The 17671-nt window shown below is 54.8% G+C and overlaps 2 protein-coding genes across 3 annotated transcripts; one reads left to right on the plus strand and one right to left on the minus strand.

The window, feature by feature from the left end:
• Positions 1 to 652: 652 nt before the first annotated feature.
• LOC113463152 (heme-binding-like protein At3g10130, chloroplastic) lies at positions 653 to 1532 on the plus strand. The gene has a single exon (XM_026807189.2). It carries the CDS (start codon positions 747 to 749, stop codon positions 1344 to 1346), a length of 600 nt encoding a protein of 199 aa, XP_026662990.2. The 5' UTR covers positions 653 to 746; the 3' UTR covers positions 1347 to 1532.
• A 604-nt stretch (positions 1533 to 2136) lies between these two features.
• Positions 2137 to 17305, minus strand: LOC103713711 (immediate early response 3-interacting protein 1-like). Of its 2 annotated transcripts, none has more exons than XM_008800725.4 (2): positions 17175 to 17305; positions 2137 to 2574 (listed from the first exon to the last, which is right to left on the minus strand). In XM_008800725.4, exon 2 carries the CDS (start codon positions 2555 to 2557, stop codon positions 2321 to 2323), a length of 237 nt encoding a protein of 78 aa, XP_008798947.1. In that variant the 5' UTR covers positions 2558 to 2574; positions 17175 to 17305; the 3' UTR covers positions 2137 to 2320. The 2 variants fall into 2 exon arrangements, with proteins under 2 accessions (XP_008798947.1, XP_008798948.1); XM_008800726.4 differs by having other exon boundaries at positions 2137 to 2577; positions 17175 to 17289.
• Between the last annotated feature and the right edge of the window lie 366 nt (positions 17306 to 17671).

Consider the following 17671-nt stretch of genomic DNA (forward strand, 5'->3'; position numbering starts at 1 on the left):
CTTAGTAATATCTTTGATTCTACGGTCATAAGATTTAATTATCTAGTATATGTCCGTACTTATATCTATATTTTTGGTATCCGATTTGTATCCATATCCATTTAAAACAAATATGGATATGAATTTTTGCATCCAACTAACATTCGTATCTTTATTTGTATTCATAAAATAAAATAAATATAGATATGAATATACTAATATTCTATCCAATTTCGGCCCTACTCAATTGGCTATTAAAACTGCTAGCTTGGTCTATGCCAAGGCCATCAATTCAGCAAGCTACTGAGGTCATGTTTGGTGGCTCAAATGGCTGTTAAAACTGCTAGCTTAGTTTACGCCAAGGCCATCACTTTTAGTAAGTTACTGAGGTCAGATACTTACTAGGATCAGGTTGAAGAATCTACAACATATCAGTTGGCAAACAAGTTATATTTGTTCGAGTTTTTGAGAGCAAACAAAATATAGATCCCACGTCGCAGGCCCAGATGACAAGTTGTTGAGGATATAGATGCAGGCCCAAGCAGCGATTTCTTCGCCGGAAAGGAACGACGTGGTGCAGGGTCAGAGCTCTCTTCGTGGAGCAACACCCTCCACGATTCGTTCTGAAATCCCCGCCACACACTCAACAGGACAATGGAAGCCCGCCCACAGATTAAGCAGCCGCCTTCCCCCCCCCTGAATCTGAAATATCATCACCCGCACCCTCGTCCTTCTATTCCCATTCCTATTCCAATTTCCAAGACGAGATGGGCCTGGTTCTTGGAAAGATCACCGTGGAGACGCCCAAGCACGAAGTCCTCCACTCCTGTCCCGATTACGAGATCAGGAAGTACTCCCCCTCCGTGGTCGCCGAGGTCACCTACGACCCCTCGCAGCTCCGCGGCGACCGCGACGGCGGCTTCATGATCCTCGCCAACTACATCGGCGCCCTCGGCCAGCCACAGAACGCCAAGCCCGAGAAGATCGCCATGACCGCGCCCGTCATCACCAAATCTCCCTCCCAGTCCGAGAAGATCGCCATGACCGCCCCCGTCATCACGAGCGGCGATAACAAAGCGACGACGATGCAGTTCGTGCTGCCGGCCAAGTACAAGACAGCGGAAGAGGCACCGAAGCCGTTGGATGAGAGGATGGTGATAAAGGCGGAGGGGGAGAGGAAGTATGGGGTAGCGAGGTTTAGTGGGGTGGCGACGGATAAGGTGGTGGAGGAGAGGGTGGAGAAGCTCAGGAGGAGCCTGGAGAGAGATGGGTACAAGGTGGCGGGGGACTTTCTTCTGGCAAGGTATAACCCGCCATGGACGTTGCCTCCTCTCAGGACCAACGAAGTAATGCTTCCTGTTGAATGAACCGCTTCTCTTCTTCGTGGATGTTAGTCTCGGCGCATCCGTGCTTGTAATAACAGAAGCATGGTTTGGCGTTCTAGTTTATATAATTTATTTGTTACAAATCCAGAGGTTTTAGATTAAATATCCCAATGAAGTTTATTATGTTTATCTGGAAATCAATACAAGACTAAAAGAGAAGCTAATCAATTTTCTTGTAGCGTACAAATGAAACCTGGCAATTCCCAAGGAATTTAAGATACGGATAGAGCTCGAGGACCATGAATCATACTGCTGTGTTAAGCTAAGGGCTCGAATAATCGGTGTCATCATCCATGACAACTGACAGCGTGAAGATAAGTGGTGTAAGAGAAAGAGGCGAAAGAATTTAGCTATTTAGGAAGACCTCTAATCATTCAGCCGCTAAGGGACAATCAAGAAGAAATTTAGTGTCTCCACATCAGAAGGCACTTCATATCTCCATTTTCTAGGACATTATGATCTGCGAGCATTCTTGATCTAGCCAAATTCTATTCCCCTCTTTCCCACCACCTGTTTGTGGAACTTATCAATGGTTAATTTACATCCACATCCAAACAGGCTCCAAAATTCAGTCATGTGAGATCATTTCTCCACTATAATTAGCTCGCCCTCCAGAAAAAAAATAACCTCTTTGAAAGAAGACAATAAAATATATTCAGCTAGATTTTTCCGTTAAACAATTTCTGGAAGCACAAGTACAGGCATGATTTCATGCTTGCACTGGTTGATGACATGCAAGATTCTGGAAAAATATTAGATGGCAATCCACAACTTAATTTTTAACTGCTGCTCATCTATTTCCCATCCCCGATCAACCAGAATTATCAAGATCAACATTGACAACACATGGAGACAAGCTACTTCCCTACACAGTGCAGGAATGTTTAATTGAACAACAGTTAACGGAAGTTCAGACAAACAAAATTTCGCAACAATTCAGCAATTACATGCCAGACTCAGCCTGAAACCAACTTCACAAGAATTGTGATAACATTTAGAATTATAAGTGGAACTCTCAAGTACTGTGTTGCATAGATAAGCCCTATGAGCTGACCCTTCAATGACTTTGCCCGACCAGTTCCCGAAACTTCAGAGAAACTCCATCCTCTAGGAGCAAGAAATCTGTCCTCGTTCAATATTGCCAATGCATTTGCAAGAAGCAAAAAACCCTCAAGCAATGTCCACAAGCCCATTTTTGTACAATGTGGTCCTGCTTTACACCAAATATGTTTGCCAGATATATCTCAACAACTTGTCAAATAACAACTTGATTCTCAGTTCAAGATGGCAAAATGATAAAATTCAAAGGAAAGCATCAAGTATCGAACAAGAAAAAAAAAAGGAAAAAGCATCAAGCTGATGGCTAAATAGCTCTCCTGAATAGGACTGCTAATCATGTCCCTACTGAAACGGACCATATTGAAACCTCATGTAACAAAGGCATTATTTTCAAGAAAATGGATGTTTTTACATATCAGGATATGTTCTTTAAACTCTTCTTCAACATTTAGTTACACTTCCGTTTTGTTAAAGTTGAAGAACTGAAGACCATACAAGCATCTTCAAGGGCTGCTGAAAGACAAACTTCAGACTGCCTTAGAATTCCCTGATGGTAACTATACCTATAAAATCTTGGCCCATTACAGAGAGAGTGACAGCCTACAGTATTTAATCCAAAGATAAATCTATTTGCCTCAAACTATTCATTATGCAACTAATGGTTACTCATAATTGCACAATTGTTATAGGATAATCTAAACAAACTACAAAAAGGAAACTGTTGCTGGTGGTCCAAACCGAGAACGATTGGCACAGCGGTGTGAACGGGGTTCCGTTTGGGTTGCCTTGGTTGGTGTTGATTGCGCTCCACTTTCCACCGGGAAACCTGCAAGCAAGCCTCGCACCACCACTGGGGTAGTGGGGGCCCTCCGACGATCAAGTCAGAGGAGATTGGAGAAGAAGGAAAGATAATAGTAGCAAGTAGGAGAATGCTCTGGAAGTTCTTGCTTACCCTCCCCCTTCTCCCCCCAGCCGCATATATACCAGGCTGGGGGGCCCTTTTGGGGGGTTGGTCATCGTGTAGCACGATGGAGCTGCCACTGACATGGCCGTTACAGGGCGTCGTGGGGCAGCGCTGGGTACGGCCATGACAGGGCGTAGTGGAGCTCCGCTTTGTACGGCTGTTACAGGGGATCGTGGAGCAGCGCCGGATACGACCGTTGCAGGGAGTAGTGGAGCAGAGGGCCGCGGCGTGCCTCTGGAAAATAGCCTGTCGTTGTCGAGAGATGTCCGACTCAGGGTCGGGCTGCGGAGACGAAGACGTCCGACTCGGGGTCGGATTGCTGGATCAAGGGGCAGCCGACTCGGGGTCGGGCTGCGGAGACGAAGATGTCCGACTCGGGGTCGGATTGCTGGATCAAGGGGCAGCCGACTCGGGGTCGGGCCGCGGAGCCGAAGATGTCCGACTCGGGGTCGGATTGCTGGATCAAGGGGCTGCCGTAGTCTTCCTGGGCGCGCGTGCCGGTCACGTGGGGCATGGTGGCTAAGTCCCTCCGTAACAGTAGCCCCCCACTTCCGAGCCTGGAACCAGAAGGGGAACGGGTGAAGGGAGTGATGCTTCGTGATTGCCACCATCCCTCGGAGAGGCGCGCGCGCTTCGAGCTCCCCGCCTTCTTTATGGCGTACGGCGGTTGTTGCTGACCTGGCAGTCTGAGGATTTCGGCGGACATCCCTCCTTAATGGCGTCGATTCGCCTTTGGGGCGCGTTGCGTAACGAGACTACAAGAAAAGAATGAAACTAGAAGTTGTTGGCAACTAGTGAACCCGGCGGCCTATATAGGCCCTTTCCGGGACAGCAAGAAAGAGCGACCCTTCGGCAGCCAGGCGTCCTCTGGCGTCACCGAGGCGTCACCCACCTTTCCGCCTATTTAACCGGGGGCTCTCCTCCGTCCGCCTTTCTCTTTACAGACATCTTCGAGTTTCTCCTTTGCGCTGCCGTCATTGCCGTCGGACTGTTCGCTTGCTCCTCCTTTGACGCTCTCGGAGCCGTTCTTCCTTCTCTTCCGGTGAGTTGCCCCATTCTTCAATTTAAGGCTCTCCATACTTTCTCCTTTTGTATTAGGGTACTCCAGTCGTTCCGGTCCTTTCCCCCTTCTTGACCCCGTCCTGACCGTAGATTCACTGGCCATTAGGGATGGGCGAAGTGAGAGCAGACCGCATTAAGACGGAGCTGGTCGCTGAAGACCTAGATAGGTTCGTGGCTCGATACCACCTTCCCGAGGCCTGCAATGTTACGCTCCCGGGGCCTGAGGAGAGGATGTCCCATCCTCCTCCAGGGAAGGTCGCCATCAATGAGGGCATTCTTCAGGCTGGGTTTCGCTTTCCCCCCTCGGACTTAGTTGTGCAGGTGCTTCGGGGTTTAAGAGTGGCGCCGACGCAACTGGTGCCGAACTCATGGCGCGCCCTGACGGCCTTCCAGGTTCTCTGCCGCATGCACGAGGTTCCCGCCACCCTGAATGTCTTTTGGGAATGCTACGGCCTGAGCGGCCACCCCCAAGACAAAGGGTGGTGGTGCTTTGCGGCGCGGCGAGGGTGCGGCCTCGTCAAGGAGGCTCCTTCCTCCATTCACGGCTGGAAGGAGCGTTTCTTTTTCATTGACGTAGATCCCTCTTGGGGAATCAGGGCAACCTGGGAGACGCCGATGAAGTCCCCGATTGGCCTATCGAGGTTGTCGAGGGAGGAATCCGATGGCGTCGCCGTCTTGAAGGGGTTGGTTGCCGAGGGCCGGCTCCCCTCGGTGGCTTGCCTTATTTCCGAGGATACCTTGGTGAATGTTGGTCTGAGCTCGGTCCCCACTGACCGTGAGCCCGCCACCATTTCTTTTTTAGCTCTCTCCTCCTCTTTCGTCTCGCTCTTTCCTTCAGTTTCTCAACCTCCGACCACCTCGTCCTTTTTGCAGAGATCGACGACGTCATGCGGTCGGACAAGGCAACGGCTGTTGGCAGGACGTCCCTACTGGAAGCAGTCCGGAGGAAGAAACGAGCTCCTCCGAGCGGGGCCCCACCGGCGAAGAAGTCCCGCCGGCAGGCGACTCCGACGCCGACAGACGGGTCCGGACCCACCGATCAGGGGGACGCCGCGGGCGCGGACCGGGAGTTGACGCTGTATCAGCCCTTCGATGCCGAGACTACCGTTTCTCCGGAGGCATCACCCGGGCGCGGCCGAGATGGACGGGTCGGACGTGATCGGTCCCCAGCCCAGCCTTTGACTCGGTCGGCTCCGGATGATACGAGGAGGGACGCGCCGAGGCCCCGGCCGAGCGGGACCCTGTCAATTCCAGGGGCGGTCCCCGCCCCGAGCATGGTCAGCATGACTCTTCCCCAAGCGATGGGTAAGGGTAAGGCTGCGGAACCACCGTCCGACTCCGGGGAGAAGTCGGGGTCGGCCTTCACTTTCGCCGGCGCCCGAAGCCTCATCGAGACGGTACTGCTGGAGAAGGACCGCAGGCAGGTCCGGGAGATGAGGGTCCCTGACGTTGGGGCTGCCAGCTGCGTCTGTCTCATGTCGGTGAGTGTTCTTTTGGTCGCTTTCATCATTTATAGGCTCTGTTGATCCCCGCCTGACGCCCTCGTTTTTCCTATCTCTTAGCTCGCCCAGTACATGATCCGCCTGGAGGAGTGCTACGAGGAACAGGCGAGGCTTCTGGCGAGGGCCGAGAGCCAACTGAAGGCAGTAGAGGAGGGAGGTCAGGCTGCGGCGGGGAGGACGACCAGGGACCTCGAGATGAGGCTCCAGGTGGCCGAAGAGCGGGCACTCGGCTTCGTCACCCTCGAGAAGCAACTGTTGGAGGCTCAGGAGCAACTCAAGGTTGCCTCGGGTCTCGAGGGCGAGATCAAGAAGGCGGAGGAGCGGGCCGAGAAGCAATCCCGGAAGGCTGCCGACTACCGGGAGAGGTGGGAGAAGGCCCAGCGGTCAGCCGACAACGCCCGCAACCGAACCCGGTCTCTTGAAGCCAAGCTGGGCGAATTGGAGTCGGCCTTGGAGAAGTCCCGCGCGAGCGACCAGGAGCTTCAGTCGCGCCTGGAGGAGGCTGAGGCTGCTCGCATTGCTGCCGAGGCGAAGCACAAGGAGGCTCAGGCTGATCTGCTGAGGATCTCCTCCGAGGCGGACGACCGGATTGTGGCGAAGGTCTTGGAGGCGAAGGCTCAGATTATGGAGCGGGCAGAGGCGGCGCTGGCCGAGAAGAGTGCGGAGGTCGGGCGTCAGGCGGTACAGGCTTATCGTCAGTCCGCCGAGTTCACCCGTGATATGTCGGAGGCGGTACAGGCCTATCGTCAGTCTGACGAGTTCGTCCGTGACATGTCGGACGCGGGGTCCGACTCCTTTGTCTTAGGCTTCGAGGAAGGCCTGGCAAGGGTGTCGGCTAAGTACCCCGAAATTGACCTGAGTGGGATCTCCCTTCTCGACTCCCCTCCGGCGCCATTGCCTGCTGCTTCTCCAACCGTCTCCCTACCCCCTGCGGACGTGGCCGGCGTTCCCGACCCGGGGGTTCCTCCAAGCTGACCTTCTGTATTTTCGTTCTTTTCTTTGTGTGTTGGCGTTTTGCCAAGTTGTATGGGTCTCGGCCCTGAAACAATGAAAGTTAATGCAAATAGAGTTTCTTCATTTCACTTTCGTCCTTCTTCTTTTTAACTCTTGGTAGCGTCTCGCTGACTCCCGACTCAGGAACTTCTTCCGGCGCTAAGCCAGGCATTCGAGGGTTAGGCCTCAGGAACTTCTTCCGGCGCTAAGCCAGGCATCCAAGGGTTTGGCCTCAGGAACTTCTTCCGGCGCTAAGCCAGGCATCCGAGGGTTAGGCCTCAGGAACTTCTTCCGGCGCTAAGCCAGGCATCCGAGGGTTAGGCCTCAGAAACTTCTTCCGGCGCTAAGCCAGGCATCCGAGGGTTAGGCCTCAGGAACTTCTTCCGGCGCTAAGCCAGGCATCCGAGGGTTAGGCCTCAGGAACTTCTTCCGGCGCTAAGCCAGGCATCCGAGGGTTAGGCCTCAGGAACTTCCGCTCGTTGGTCGGCCAAGGCTGGCGCAAGCCGAGGCGACCGGTCGGGGCTTCAGGCTAGTCTGCTCCCGGGATGATCATCGGGTTAGCCTGGCATCCGAGGGCCGTGCCTCGGGAGATTCCGCTCATTGGTCGGCCAAGGCTGGCGCAAGCCGAGGCGACCGGTCGGGGCTTCAGGCTAGTCTGCTCCCGGGATGATCATCGGGTTAGCCTGGCATCCGAGGGCCGTGCCTCGGGAGATTCCGCTCGTTGGTCGGCCAAGGCTGGCGCAAGCCGAGGCGACCGGTCGGGGCTTCAGGCTAGTCTGCTCCCGGGATGATCATCGGGTTAGCCTGGCATCCGAGGGCCGTGCCTCGGGAGATTCCGCTCGTTGGTCGGCCAAGGCTGGCGCAAGCCGAGGCGACCGGTCGGGGCTTCAGGCTAGTCTGCTCCCGGGATGACCATCGGGTTAGCCTGGCATCCGAGGGCCGAGCCTCGAGAAATTCCGCTCGTTGGTCGGCCAAGGCTGGCGCAAGCCGAGGCGACCGGTCGGGGCTTCAGGCTAGTCTGTTCCCGGGATGACCATCGGGTTAGCCTGGCATCCGAGGGCCGAGCCTCGGAAAATTCCGCTCGTTGGTCGGCCAAGGCTGGCGCAAGCCGAGGCGACCGATCGGGGCTTCAGGCTAGTCTGCTCCCGGGATGATCGTCGGGTTAGCCTGGCATCCGAGGACCGAGCCTCGGAAAATTCCGCTCGTTGGTCGGCCAAGGCTGGCGCTAGCCGAGGCGACCGGTCGGGGCTTCAGGCTAGTCTGCTCCCGGGATGATCATCGGGTTAGCCTGGCATCCGAGGGCCGAGCCTCGGGAAATTCCGTTCGCTGGTCGTGCGCCTGTCGCTTGCCGCCCGACGGAATTTCTCCGTGGCCAGCTGCGATCGTGTTTCTCCTCCTCTCCAAGCGTCGCCTGGGGAACACCAGATGGGCATTAAATGCTAATTGAGGGGTTACCTGGGAAATCGGATCGCCAGTTGCTGCTTGCGAGGAGTGTCAGTTAAGCGGCCGCGATACGCGCGTTCTTCGAGGCGGATGCGGCCTGGGCGCGAGCGGAGATATGTGGACCTAGGGGTACAGGCCACCCGGAGTGTCCTGCACAAAGAATACGATTAAGGAGAATAACGCTTAGGAAATCGCGGGAAGATACGCCTCGAGAGCCGGATCGGCTCCGGATTCAATGCGCCCGCATTTATTGGAGCCACCCGCAGCGGAACGACCGGGGGGCCGCAGTTTGGCTATAAATATAGGTGCAGGTGCGATGAAGCCTGCCAAGCCGGAGCTGTTCAGGTTGCCATGGATCGTGGGCCTCCTCTCCGGCGCATGGTTGAGAGACCCCTACCGAAGGAACGGGAGACGCGCCCTTCGCGACTTCCGCCAACTAGCCGTTTCATCTGGGATCAACAAGGAGGTTCTCCCCGGCGGAACTCCGCTCTAGGCGTTTCATCCGGGATCGCGCCTCCATATGCTCTTCTCCCATGTATTCCTTCTCTCCCCTAACACTGGGGAGGACCGGAATATCCCTTGGAGGTGGCGTTCCCCTGGAGGCAGCGGGAGCTTCGTCTGCGGCGGCTCCTCGTCTTTTTCGTGAGGCGTGGATGGCGCCTCTGGGTAGGAGCAGTGTGGACTTCTCCTTCGTCCAGTTCTTCTTCATCCGCGCCGGCTCTTCGTCTTCTTCGTGAGACGCCGATGGCGCCTCCGGTTGGAAGCACCCACTTCCGGCGGGATTGCAGCCGCTTCGGATGGAGGTTTCGGGATCCCAGATCTTCCGCTCCTCGGAGTCTCCACCTCTTTTTTACTTTCTTTACACCCTAATTCCCTTCTGGGAATTCCTTGTGTTCACACGAGCACGCCATTGTAACCAGAAATTATTGAAATGAAAAGTGTTATACATTTTTGAACTGTCTTTCTGGCATTGTCGTTCTACTGGTAATACATCCGCAGGTTAGCGGAATTCCAGCTCCTTGGAATTTCTCGACCATCTAGGGCCTCCAACTGGTAGGAGCCAGGTCGGTTTACCCAGCGAACCCTATACGGGCCTTCCCAATTTGGCGCTAGCTTCCCACCTTCCGCAGGTTGAGATGCTTTAGCTCGCCTTAGCACCAGATCTCCGATTCTGAAAAGCTTCGGTCGGACCTTGGAGTTGTAATATCGGGCCACCCTCCGCTGATACATCGCCATCCGAACCTGCGCCATTTCCCTTGCTTCTTCCAAGAGATCCAGGTTCCCTCGGAGTTGCTCCGAATTGGCCTCGGGTCGGTGCGCGGCCACCCGAGGTGAGGGGAGTCCGAGCTCCACGGGGACAACGGCTTCCGTGCCATAGGTTAGGCTGAAAGGCGTCTCCCCGGTAGGGGTCCGATGCGTAGTCCGATACGCCCAAAGGACGTTCTCGAGTTCTTCGACCCAAGCTTGCCCCGTCCGACCGATTCGCGCTTTGATTCCTTGGAGGATTGTCCGATTTGTGACCTCGGCCTCGCCGTTGGTTTGGAGATGCGACACAGATGTGAACCGATGCTCGATCCCAAACTCCTCGCAGAAGTCACGGAAATGCTTGTTGTCGAACTGTCGACCATTATCCGAGATGAGGACCCGAGGTACCCCAAATCGGACAATGATGTTCTTCTTCACGAACTTCCGGACTTGCGCCTCCGTGATAGTGGCCAGCGGCTCTGCCTCCACCCACTTGGTGAAGTAGTCGATTGCAACAATCAAAAATTTCCGCTGAGCTGAAGCGACGGAGAATGGTCCGAGGATATCCATTCCCCACTGGGCGAAGGGCCAGGGTGCAGTGATTGGCGCCAAGGGGACAGAAGGGACTCTCTGGACGTTGGCGTGGCGCTGGCAGGCGTCGCATTTCCGTACATGATCCTTTGAGTCCTCCAACAAGGTAGGCCAATAATAGCCTTGCCTCATGATCTTGTGCGCCAAGGACCTAGCCCCCAAGTGTGATCCGCAAACGCCTTCGTGGACTTCGCCGAGGACGTAGGTCGCTTCCGAGGGGCGGAGGCACTTTAAGAGGGGGGCGGTGAACGAGGTCCGATACAGCCTCCCTTCATAGAGTACGTAGTGGGCGGACTTCATAACAAGTCGCCGAGCTTGATCTTCGTCTTCAGGGAGGATCCCTTCGGCGTGGTAGGCGACAAGCGGGTCCATCCAAGACGGCTCCGGATCAATCGCCATCACCGCTCCAGCCTCGCCGATGCTCGGGGCATCCAGGGTCTCCAGGTAGATCGCCCTCGACAAGTTGTGCGCGTCTGCGCTCACTAAGCGGGACAACCTGTCGGCCCTGGCATTTTCACTTCTTGGGACCTGCTGGATGTCGACACTGCCGAGGTCGGAAATGAGTGCTTGCACCTTCCGGACGTAATTCTGCATGGTCGGGTTCCGGACTTCGAACTCCCCACGGACCTGCCCGACCACCAGCTGGGAGTCGGTGAAGACCTTCAGGCGCCGGATGCCGAGCTCCTTGGTGAGTTTGAGTCCCGTGACTAGGGCCTCGTACTCCGCCTCGTTGTTGGTCACTGAAAATTCGAACCTTAAGGCATACTCGGCTATCACTCCATCTGGACTGGTAAGGACCAGCCCGGCCCCTCCACCTTCGGGGTTCGACGACCCATCGATGTGAAGCGTCCAAATCGGGAGGTCGAGGCTGGGTGTTTCCGGCGACCTAGGTTCCGCCTCCTGCACCGTGCACTCAGCGAGGAAATCCGCAAGCGCCTAGGCCTTGATGGCGGGTCGGGGCTGGTAGCGGATGTCGAACTCACCAAGTTCTATTGCCCACTTCACCAGCCGTCCCGCATTCTCTGGATTGCTGAGGATCTGCCGCAGCGGTTGATCGGTCAAGAGGGTGACAGAATGGGCCTGGAAATAGGGGCGAAGCCTCCTGGTCGCGGTCAGCAGCGCGAAGGCGATCTTTTCAGCCTTCGTATACCGCGTCTCGGCATCCCGTAGGACCCGGCTGATGTAGTACACAGGCTTCTGGAGCTTTGCCTCTTCCCGAACCAGTACCGCACTGACTGCAGTTGGGGAGACCGCCAGATAGAGGTAGAGCATCTCCCCTTCTTGCGGCTTGGACAGCAGGGGAGGAGACGCCAAGTATTCCTTGAGCTGGTCGAATGCTGCTTGACATTCGGCCGTCCAGAGGAAGTCTTTCGGGCGTTTCAACACCTTGAAGAAAGGTTGGCAGCGTTCGGCCGATTTTGCCACAAATCGTCCGAGCGCGGCGACCCTCCCAGCGAGCTCCTGAACCTCCTTCACTTTGGTCGGAGGGGACATATCTTGGATGGCCTTGATTTTGTCCGGGTTGGCTTCGATCCCCCGCTGGTTGACAATGAAACCGAGGAACCTCCCGGCCGAAGCGCCAAAGGCGCACTTCGCTGGGTTCAGCTTCATGTGAAACTTCCGCAAGGTGGCGAAAGTCTCCTCCAGATCCGCGATGTGCTGGTCTGCATGGCAGCTCTTCACCAGCATATCGTCCACGTACACCTCCATGTTCCGGCCGATTTTCTCTTTGAAGATTTTGTTGACGAGGCGCTGGTAAGTGGCGCCAGCATTCTTCAGACCGAAGGGCATTACCTTGTAACAGTACAGCCCCCGGTCTGTTATAAAGGCAGTTTTCTCCTCGTCCTGTGGAGCCATCATTATCTGGTTGTAGCCGGAGAAGGCGTCCATGAAAGACAGCAGCTGATATCCGGAAGTCGCGTCGACCAGTTGGTCTATCCGCGGAAGCGGAAAGCTATCCTTGGGGCATGCCTTGTTCAGGTCGGTGTAGTCGACGCACATCCTCCACTTTCCGCTCGCCTTCCGGACAAGTACGACATTTGCCAGCCATTCGGGGTGGCTGACCTCCCTTATGAATCCTGCCTCCAAGAGTTTGTCTACCTCCTGGTCGACCACTCGGATCCGATCCGGGGCACAGTGTCTCTTCTTCTGTTTTACCGGTCGGTGGGTCGGGTCGACGTTGAGGGCGTGAGAAATGACCTCCGGGTCGATCCCAGGTACATCGGCCGCCGACCAGGCAAACACATCGACATTGGCTCGGAGGAATTCCACCAACCGGGCCCGAGCTCCCAGGTCGAGATTGACGCCGACCCGGATCGTCCTGTCCGGGCGACCTTCCTCGAGGGGAACTTCGATCACACCCTCGGCCGGCTCCCCGTGCCGCAAGGCCACCTCGTCTCTGGCGTCGAGGGACTCGACGCTTAAGGCTTCTACGGGCTTCTTCCCTTTGAGAGTTGCTAGGAAACATTGCCTTGCGGTCGGTTGGTCACCTCGGACCTCTCCAATCCCGGCCGCCGTGGGGAACCGCATGAGCAAGTGGTACGTAGAGACCACCGCGCGAAGGGCGTTCAGTCCGGGTCGTCCGAGGATAGCGTTGTAGGCCGAGGGAACACGGACGACCAAGAACCCGAGCCGCACCGTGGCTTCTGCGGGTGCAACGCCCGCAGTCACAGGCAGCTCAACGACACCTTCGGCCGAGATAGCGTCACCAGTGAATCCTATGAGGGGGGTGGATGTTTTGTGCAACAATTGTCTGGACAAGCTCATCTTTTGGAAGGCCTCGTAAAACAAAATATCAGCTGAGCTTCCACTATCCACAAGAACACGCCTTACATCATAGTTTGCCATAGTGAGGGAGATCACCATGGCGTCATCGTGGGGGGTCTGAACCCCCTTTACATCTTCATCACAAAAAGTGATTACATTACCGACCCTCTGCCTCTTCGCGACGGCTGTCCCTGACGCTTCAGTCGAGCCCCCTGCGTTCCTCTCGGGCCGGGGGCAGCCCCCAGTGATAGTGTGGATCACGCCCGCGACGGATCGATTCTGCTCCCAAGGCTCCTGAGGGGCCGGATCGGCCGGACGCGGGTCTGCGGGGGGACGTCGGTCGTTCACATATCGACCGAGACGCCCTCGGCGGATGAGAGCCTCGATCTCGTCCCGAAGCTGGAAGCAGTCTTCGGTGTCGTGGCCGTGGTCCCGGTGGTACTCACAGTACGCCCGAGAGGGCCTCCTCCCAGGAATCTTCTTCATCTGTCTCGGGACCGGGAGGTCCTCCCGCCCCTTGATTTCCATGAGGATCTGGGCCCGGGGAGTCAGGAGAGGAGTGTACCGGTTGAAACGTCGGGGCGGAGAACGAGGGCGTAGGGCGCCGTGGTTCCTCGCCGGCGACAGGCTCCTGCGCCGACGTTGAGGCGTCGGGCTCCTCCTCTGGCGTGCCTCTTTTCGCCTTTTCTTCCCGAGCTTTGGAGGGATCTCGGCGGCCTCCTTGCTCCGGTGGGCGGCCGCCTCCTTGGCGTCCGCATACTGGTTCGCCCGGGACAACAGCTCCGGGAAGCTCCGCGGCAGGCGTTTGTCCAGGGAGAAGGTGAGTCTGCCCTTTCGGAAGCCACGCTTCAGGGCTGAAAGAGCCACTTCCTGGCTCAGGTTCCGGACTTCCAGCGTAGCCTTGTTGAAGCGGGTAAGATAATCCCGCAAGCTTTCTCCCTCGTTTTGCCGGACATCAAAGAGGGAGTCGGAGACCAGTCGCCGCCGGCTACTGACGGCGAAATGGGTGATGAAGAGGCGAGTAAACTGGTCGAAGGACTAGATTGAGTTAGCCTCCAAGCCGGCGAACCACGCCCTTGCCGGGCCACGGAGGGTCGCCGGGAAGGCCTTGCAGAGGAGAGGATCTGATGCTCCGTGGAGGAGCATAAGGGTCCTGAAACTCTCGACGTGATCCCGCGGGTCCGCCGCCCCGTCATAGGGTTCGATCGCCGGCATTTTAAACCCCGGCGGATTCGGGGTCCGCAGGATCCTCGAGGCAAGCGCCGGCTGGGAGGAGATCTCCAAGTCGGCGAAGGAATCTTTGGAGTGGCCCTTCAGGACCTGGAGTTGTCGGTGGAGATCGTCCACCCGCCGGTCCAGGGAGCGCGACCGATGGGTGGGAGACAAGGAGCACCGAGAGGGGAACCGACTGGAGCGCGGGTTCCTTGAGGACTGGGGGGTCTGGGAACGCGCCCGGGCCCGCCTCTCGTACCCCGCGCAGCTCCGATGGGAAGGTCCCGGCAGAATGGACCGTGCTCGAGAATCTTCCTCGCGCCGGCGCTCCTCCCCATGGGAGAGGAAGGAGCGCGGGTTGAGGAGGACAGGTGAGCGCTCAGGGAGCAGCGGCTCCTGGGCCCGCTGCGGCGCCCGAGACATCACGCCCTGCAGGTTCTGCACTGCCTCCGCGAGGGTGCGAACCTGCTGGGCTAACTGGTCGAACTGAGCGGCTTCGACCATCTGAATGGGGGGTGGAACGGTGGAGTGTTGCTGAGAATGTGTTGGAGACGCAGCGGCCTCCCGGCCGGAGGCGCGAGAGGCCCCGCGACCGGAGGCATTGGAAGCTCCACGACCACCTCGCCGTGCCATTACGATCGCTCTGAGATTCGTCCCTTCCTCTAGCGCCAACTGTTGCTGGTGGTCCAAACCGAGAACGATTGGCACAGCGGTGTGAACGGGGTTCCGTTTGGGTTGCCTTGGTTGGTGTTGATTGCGCTCCACTTTCCACCGGGAAACCTGCAAGCAAGCCTCGCACCACCACTGGGGTAGTGGGGGCCCTCCGACGATCAAGTCAGAGGAGATTGGAGAAGAAGGAAAGATAATAGTAGCAAGTAGGAGAATGCTCTGGAAGTTCTTGCTTACCCTCCCCCTTCTCCCCCCAGCCGCATATATACCAGGCTGGGGGGCCCTTTTGGGGGGTTGGTCATCGTGTAGCACGATGGAGCTACCACTGACATGGCCGTTACAGGGCGTCGTGGGGCAGCGCTGGGTACGGCCATGACAGGGCGTAGTGGAGCTCCGCTTTGTACGGCTGTTACAGGGGATCGTGGAGCAGCGCCGGATACGACCGTTGCAGGGAGTAGTGGAGCAGAGGGCCGCGGCGTGCCTCTGGGAAATAGCCTGTCGTTGTCGAGAGATGTCCGACTCGGGGTCGGATTGCTGGATCAAGGGGCAGCCGACTCGGGGTCGGGCTGCGGAGCCGAAGATGTCCGACTCGGGGTCGGATTGCTGGATCAAGGGGCTGCCGTAGTCTTCCTGGGCGCGCGTGCCGGTCACGTGGGGCATGGTGGCTAAGTCCCTCCGTAACAGAAACCTTTTCCCATAGCAATCTAAGTATGTCTCCAAACATGTATTTAATCTGTTTTAAACTATCTCACCACAACTTAAGCAAAATTTGACAAAAAACTTTAATCCCTTAACATGCTCTTCTAAGTACCAATATTCCAAAGACTAGTACAGAGTTGAGCCCCAAGGTAGGTCCCTGAACTGCATATTATCAGAACAAGCTCATTTTTCATCTACAAAAGATTTGCCCCACAAAGATAGAAACCTAATGTATACTACTAATTTCCTCCCACTAACAGAACCTTTATCCAATTAAATTGTGTATGCTTTTTTTCTACAGTTGACAAAACAGGGGGCATTAGTGCATTACATGCATCCATATTCACATAACAAGCTTGATATTACTCATGAAAATCAAACTAACAATCAAGCACTCAGCAAAACAATGATATTTAACGTTTGGCATTGTTCTCTTCAAGCTTTCCTTTCTACTGACTCTTTCTATTTATTTATGCTCCACCTTGACTGTCCAATTTCCATGATTGCTCCCAGATCCTGAGCCCCCAAGTCCTCAACTATCCTCTTATAGTTTAGAACTAGAACCTAACTTATGGAACAAATCATACTTTTATACTTATACACTCACTGTGATATATCACGCTGCTTATGCCTTTGTCACTCAAACAGAGGCAAAAACCCTGAAAACCTATACATGTCATTTTTTTTTGGGAAAAAAAGAAGAAAGTTTCTTGGTCCTTCTAAAAAGGACAGAATGTTCTCCGGTCATCAGCATTCCCTTTGATGTAAGATTGGTACAGTCTGCTAAAGTCATATAGCAATCTAACCTTGTAAATTCTACTTCCTTTATTCAAGGGAACGGGGTTAGATCATGGTTTGAAGCTTTCTAACAATGGCAAGGCAAGATACAGCAGTCCAGAACTCAAATCTCTATTTCGTTCCATTATAATATGGACTTACAAGTGCAACCGTCCACGACAAAGATCTTAAAGAATCAAGGCTCAACTAAAGTGCAAGATTAGTGCTATTTAAAAGAAATAAAATTCTAACGTATAAGATGCAAATAAAATAAAAGACAAACTTGTTCGAAAGCAGTTTTTAAGGCTAATTATTCAAGTTCATCGCCAAGCAACAGAACTCCCTCATACAATCTAGTAGGAATGTGGAGTTAGGGTTTGATAGGGTAACAAATTTATGCCATTTGTCTTGTAAAAACAACATAATTGAATCAAATCTTCGAGCAGATCAGGCGCAAGTATAACCACGGCAGACTCTGCATAAATTTTGAAGCAGATTTACCAGACCAATTGAGATCGTCAAAGGAATGAGAGCAAATGGAAAACAAAATCAAGCAAATAATAGCACCACAAAGGGATCCAAAACCCAAACGGTACAACAGTAGAATTACCAAGACAGTCAATTTAGACAATCCTGTCATATCAATCAAACAATTGTTCTTGGAACAAAAAAGGAAATCGACCTGCAAATCATTTCGATCTTGCCCTTGCTTGGATCTCGCGACCATTTATACGAGAGGCAAAAAATTATAGATAAACAAAAATAACGTGATGATTTTAAAACGAATACAACTTCCCATTCAACGAACGAAGAAAGCAAGAAGCAGACCTGGATCTCTCTTCGGGCAATCGTGCTGCGACGCTTTTCTTCCAGGCGGGGCGTTATCTTGGATGCAGAGGAAAGACGAGTTTCTCCGAGTTTTCGGCTCGACCACGTTGACGTAGACCGGTCGGGCTGCAAAAAGCGGACCCGGATCGAAGTGCTGCAGTCCGCGCCTACGCGGTTAGAGTAAGCTGAAGTTACCGCACGATTCTACATCTTTCGTACTGGCCCTATTTAAGGCTGCAAATGGGTCGGGTCGACCCGTGACCCGACCCAACCCGAATTTTAGAACCCGCGGGTCCGGGTCGGGTCCTAAAATTAGACCCGAATCATTTTCTGGGTCGGGTCTGGGTTTACCAAACGGACCCGACCCGACCCGAATGGACCCGAAGAGAGAGAGAGGAAAAGCAAAAGAAAGTCTTTTCTTTTTCTTTTTCTTTTTTTTTTTGGCGTGGGTTGTGGTACTGTTGGTCAGTGTGGGAGGATAGCAAGTTAGCAACAAG

Source organism: Phoenix dactylifera, chromosome 12, assembly GCF_009389715.1.
Source record: "Phoenix dactylifera cultivar Barhee BC4 chromosome 12, palm_55x_up_171113_PBpolish2nd_filt_p, whole genome shotgun sequence".
Classification (NCBI taxonomy): domain Eukaryota; kingdom Viridiplantae; phylum Streptophyta; class Magnoliopsida; order Arecales; family Arecaceae; genus Phoenix; species Phoenix dactylifera.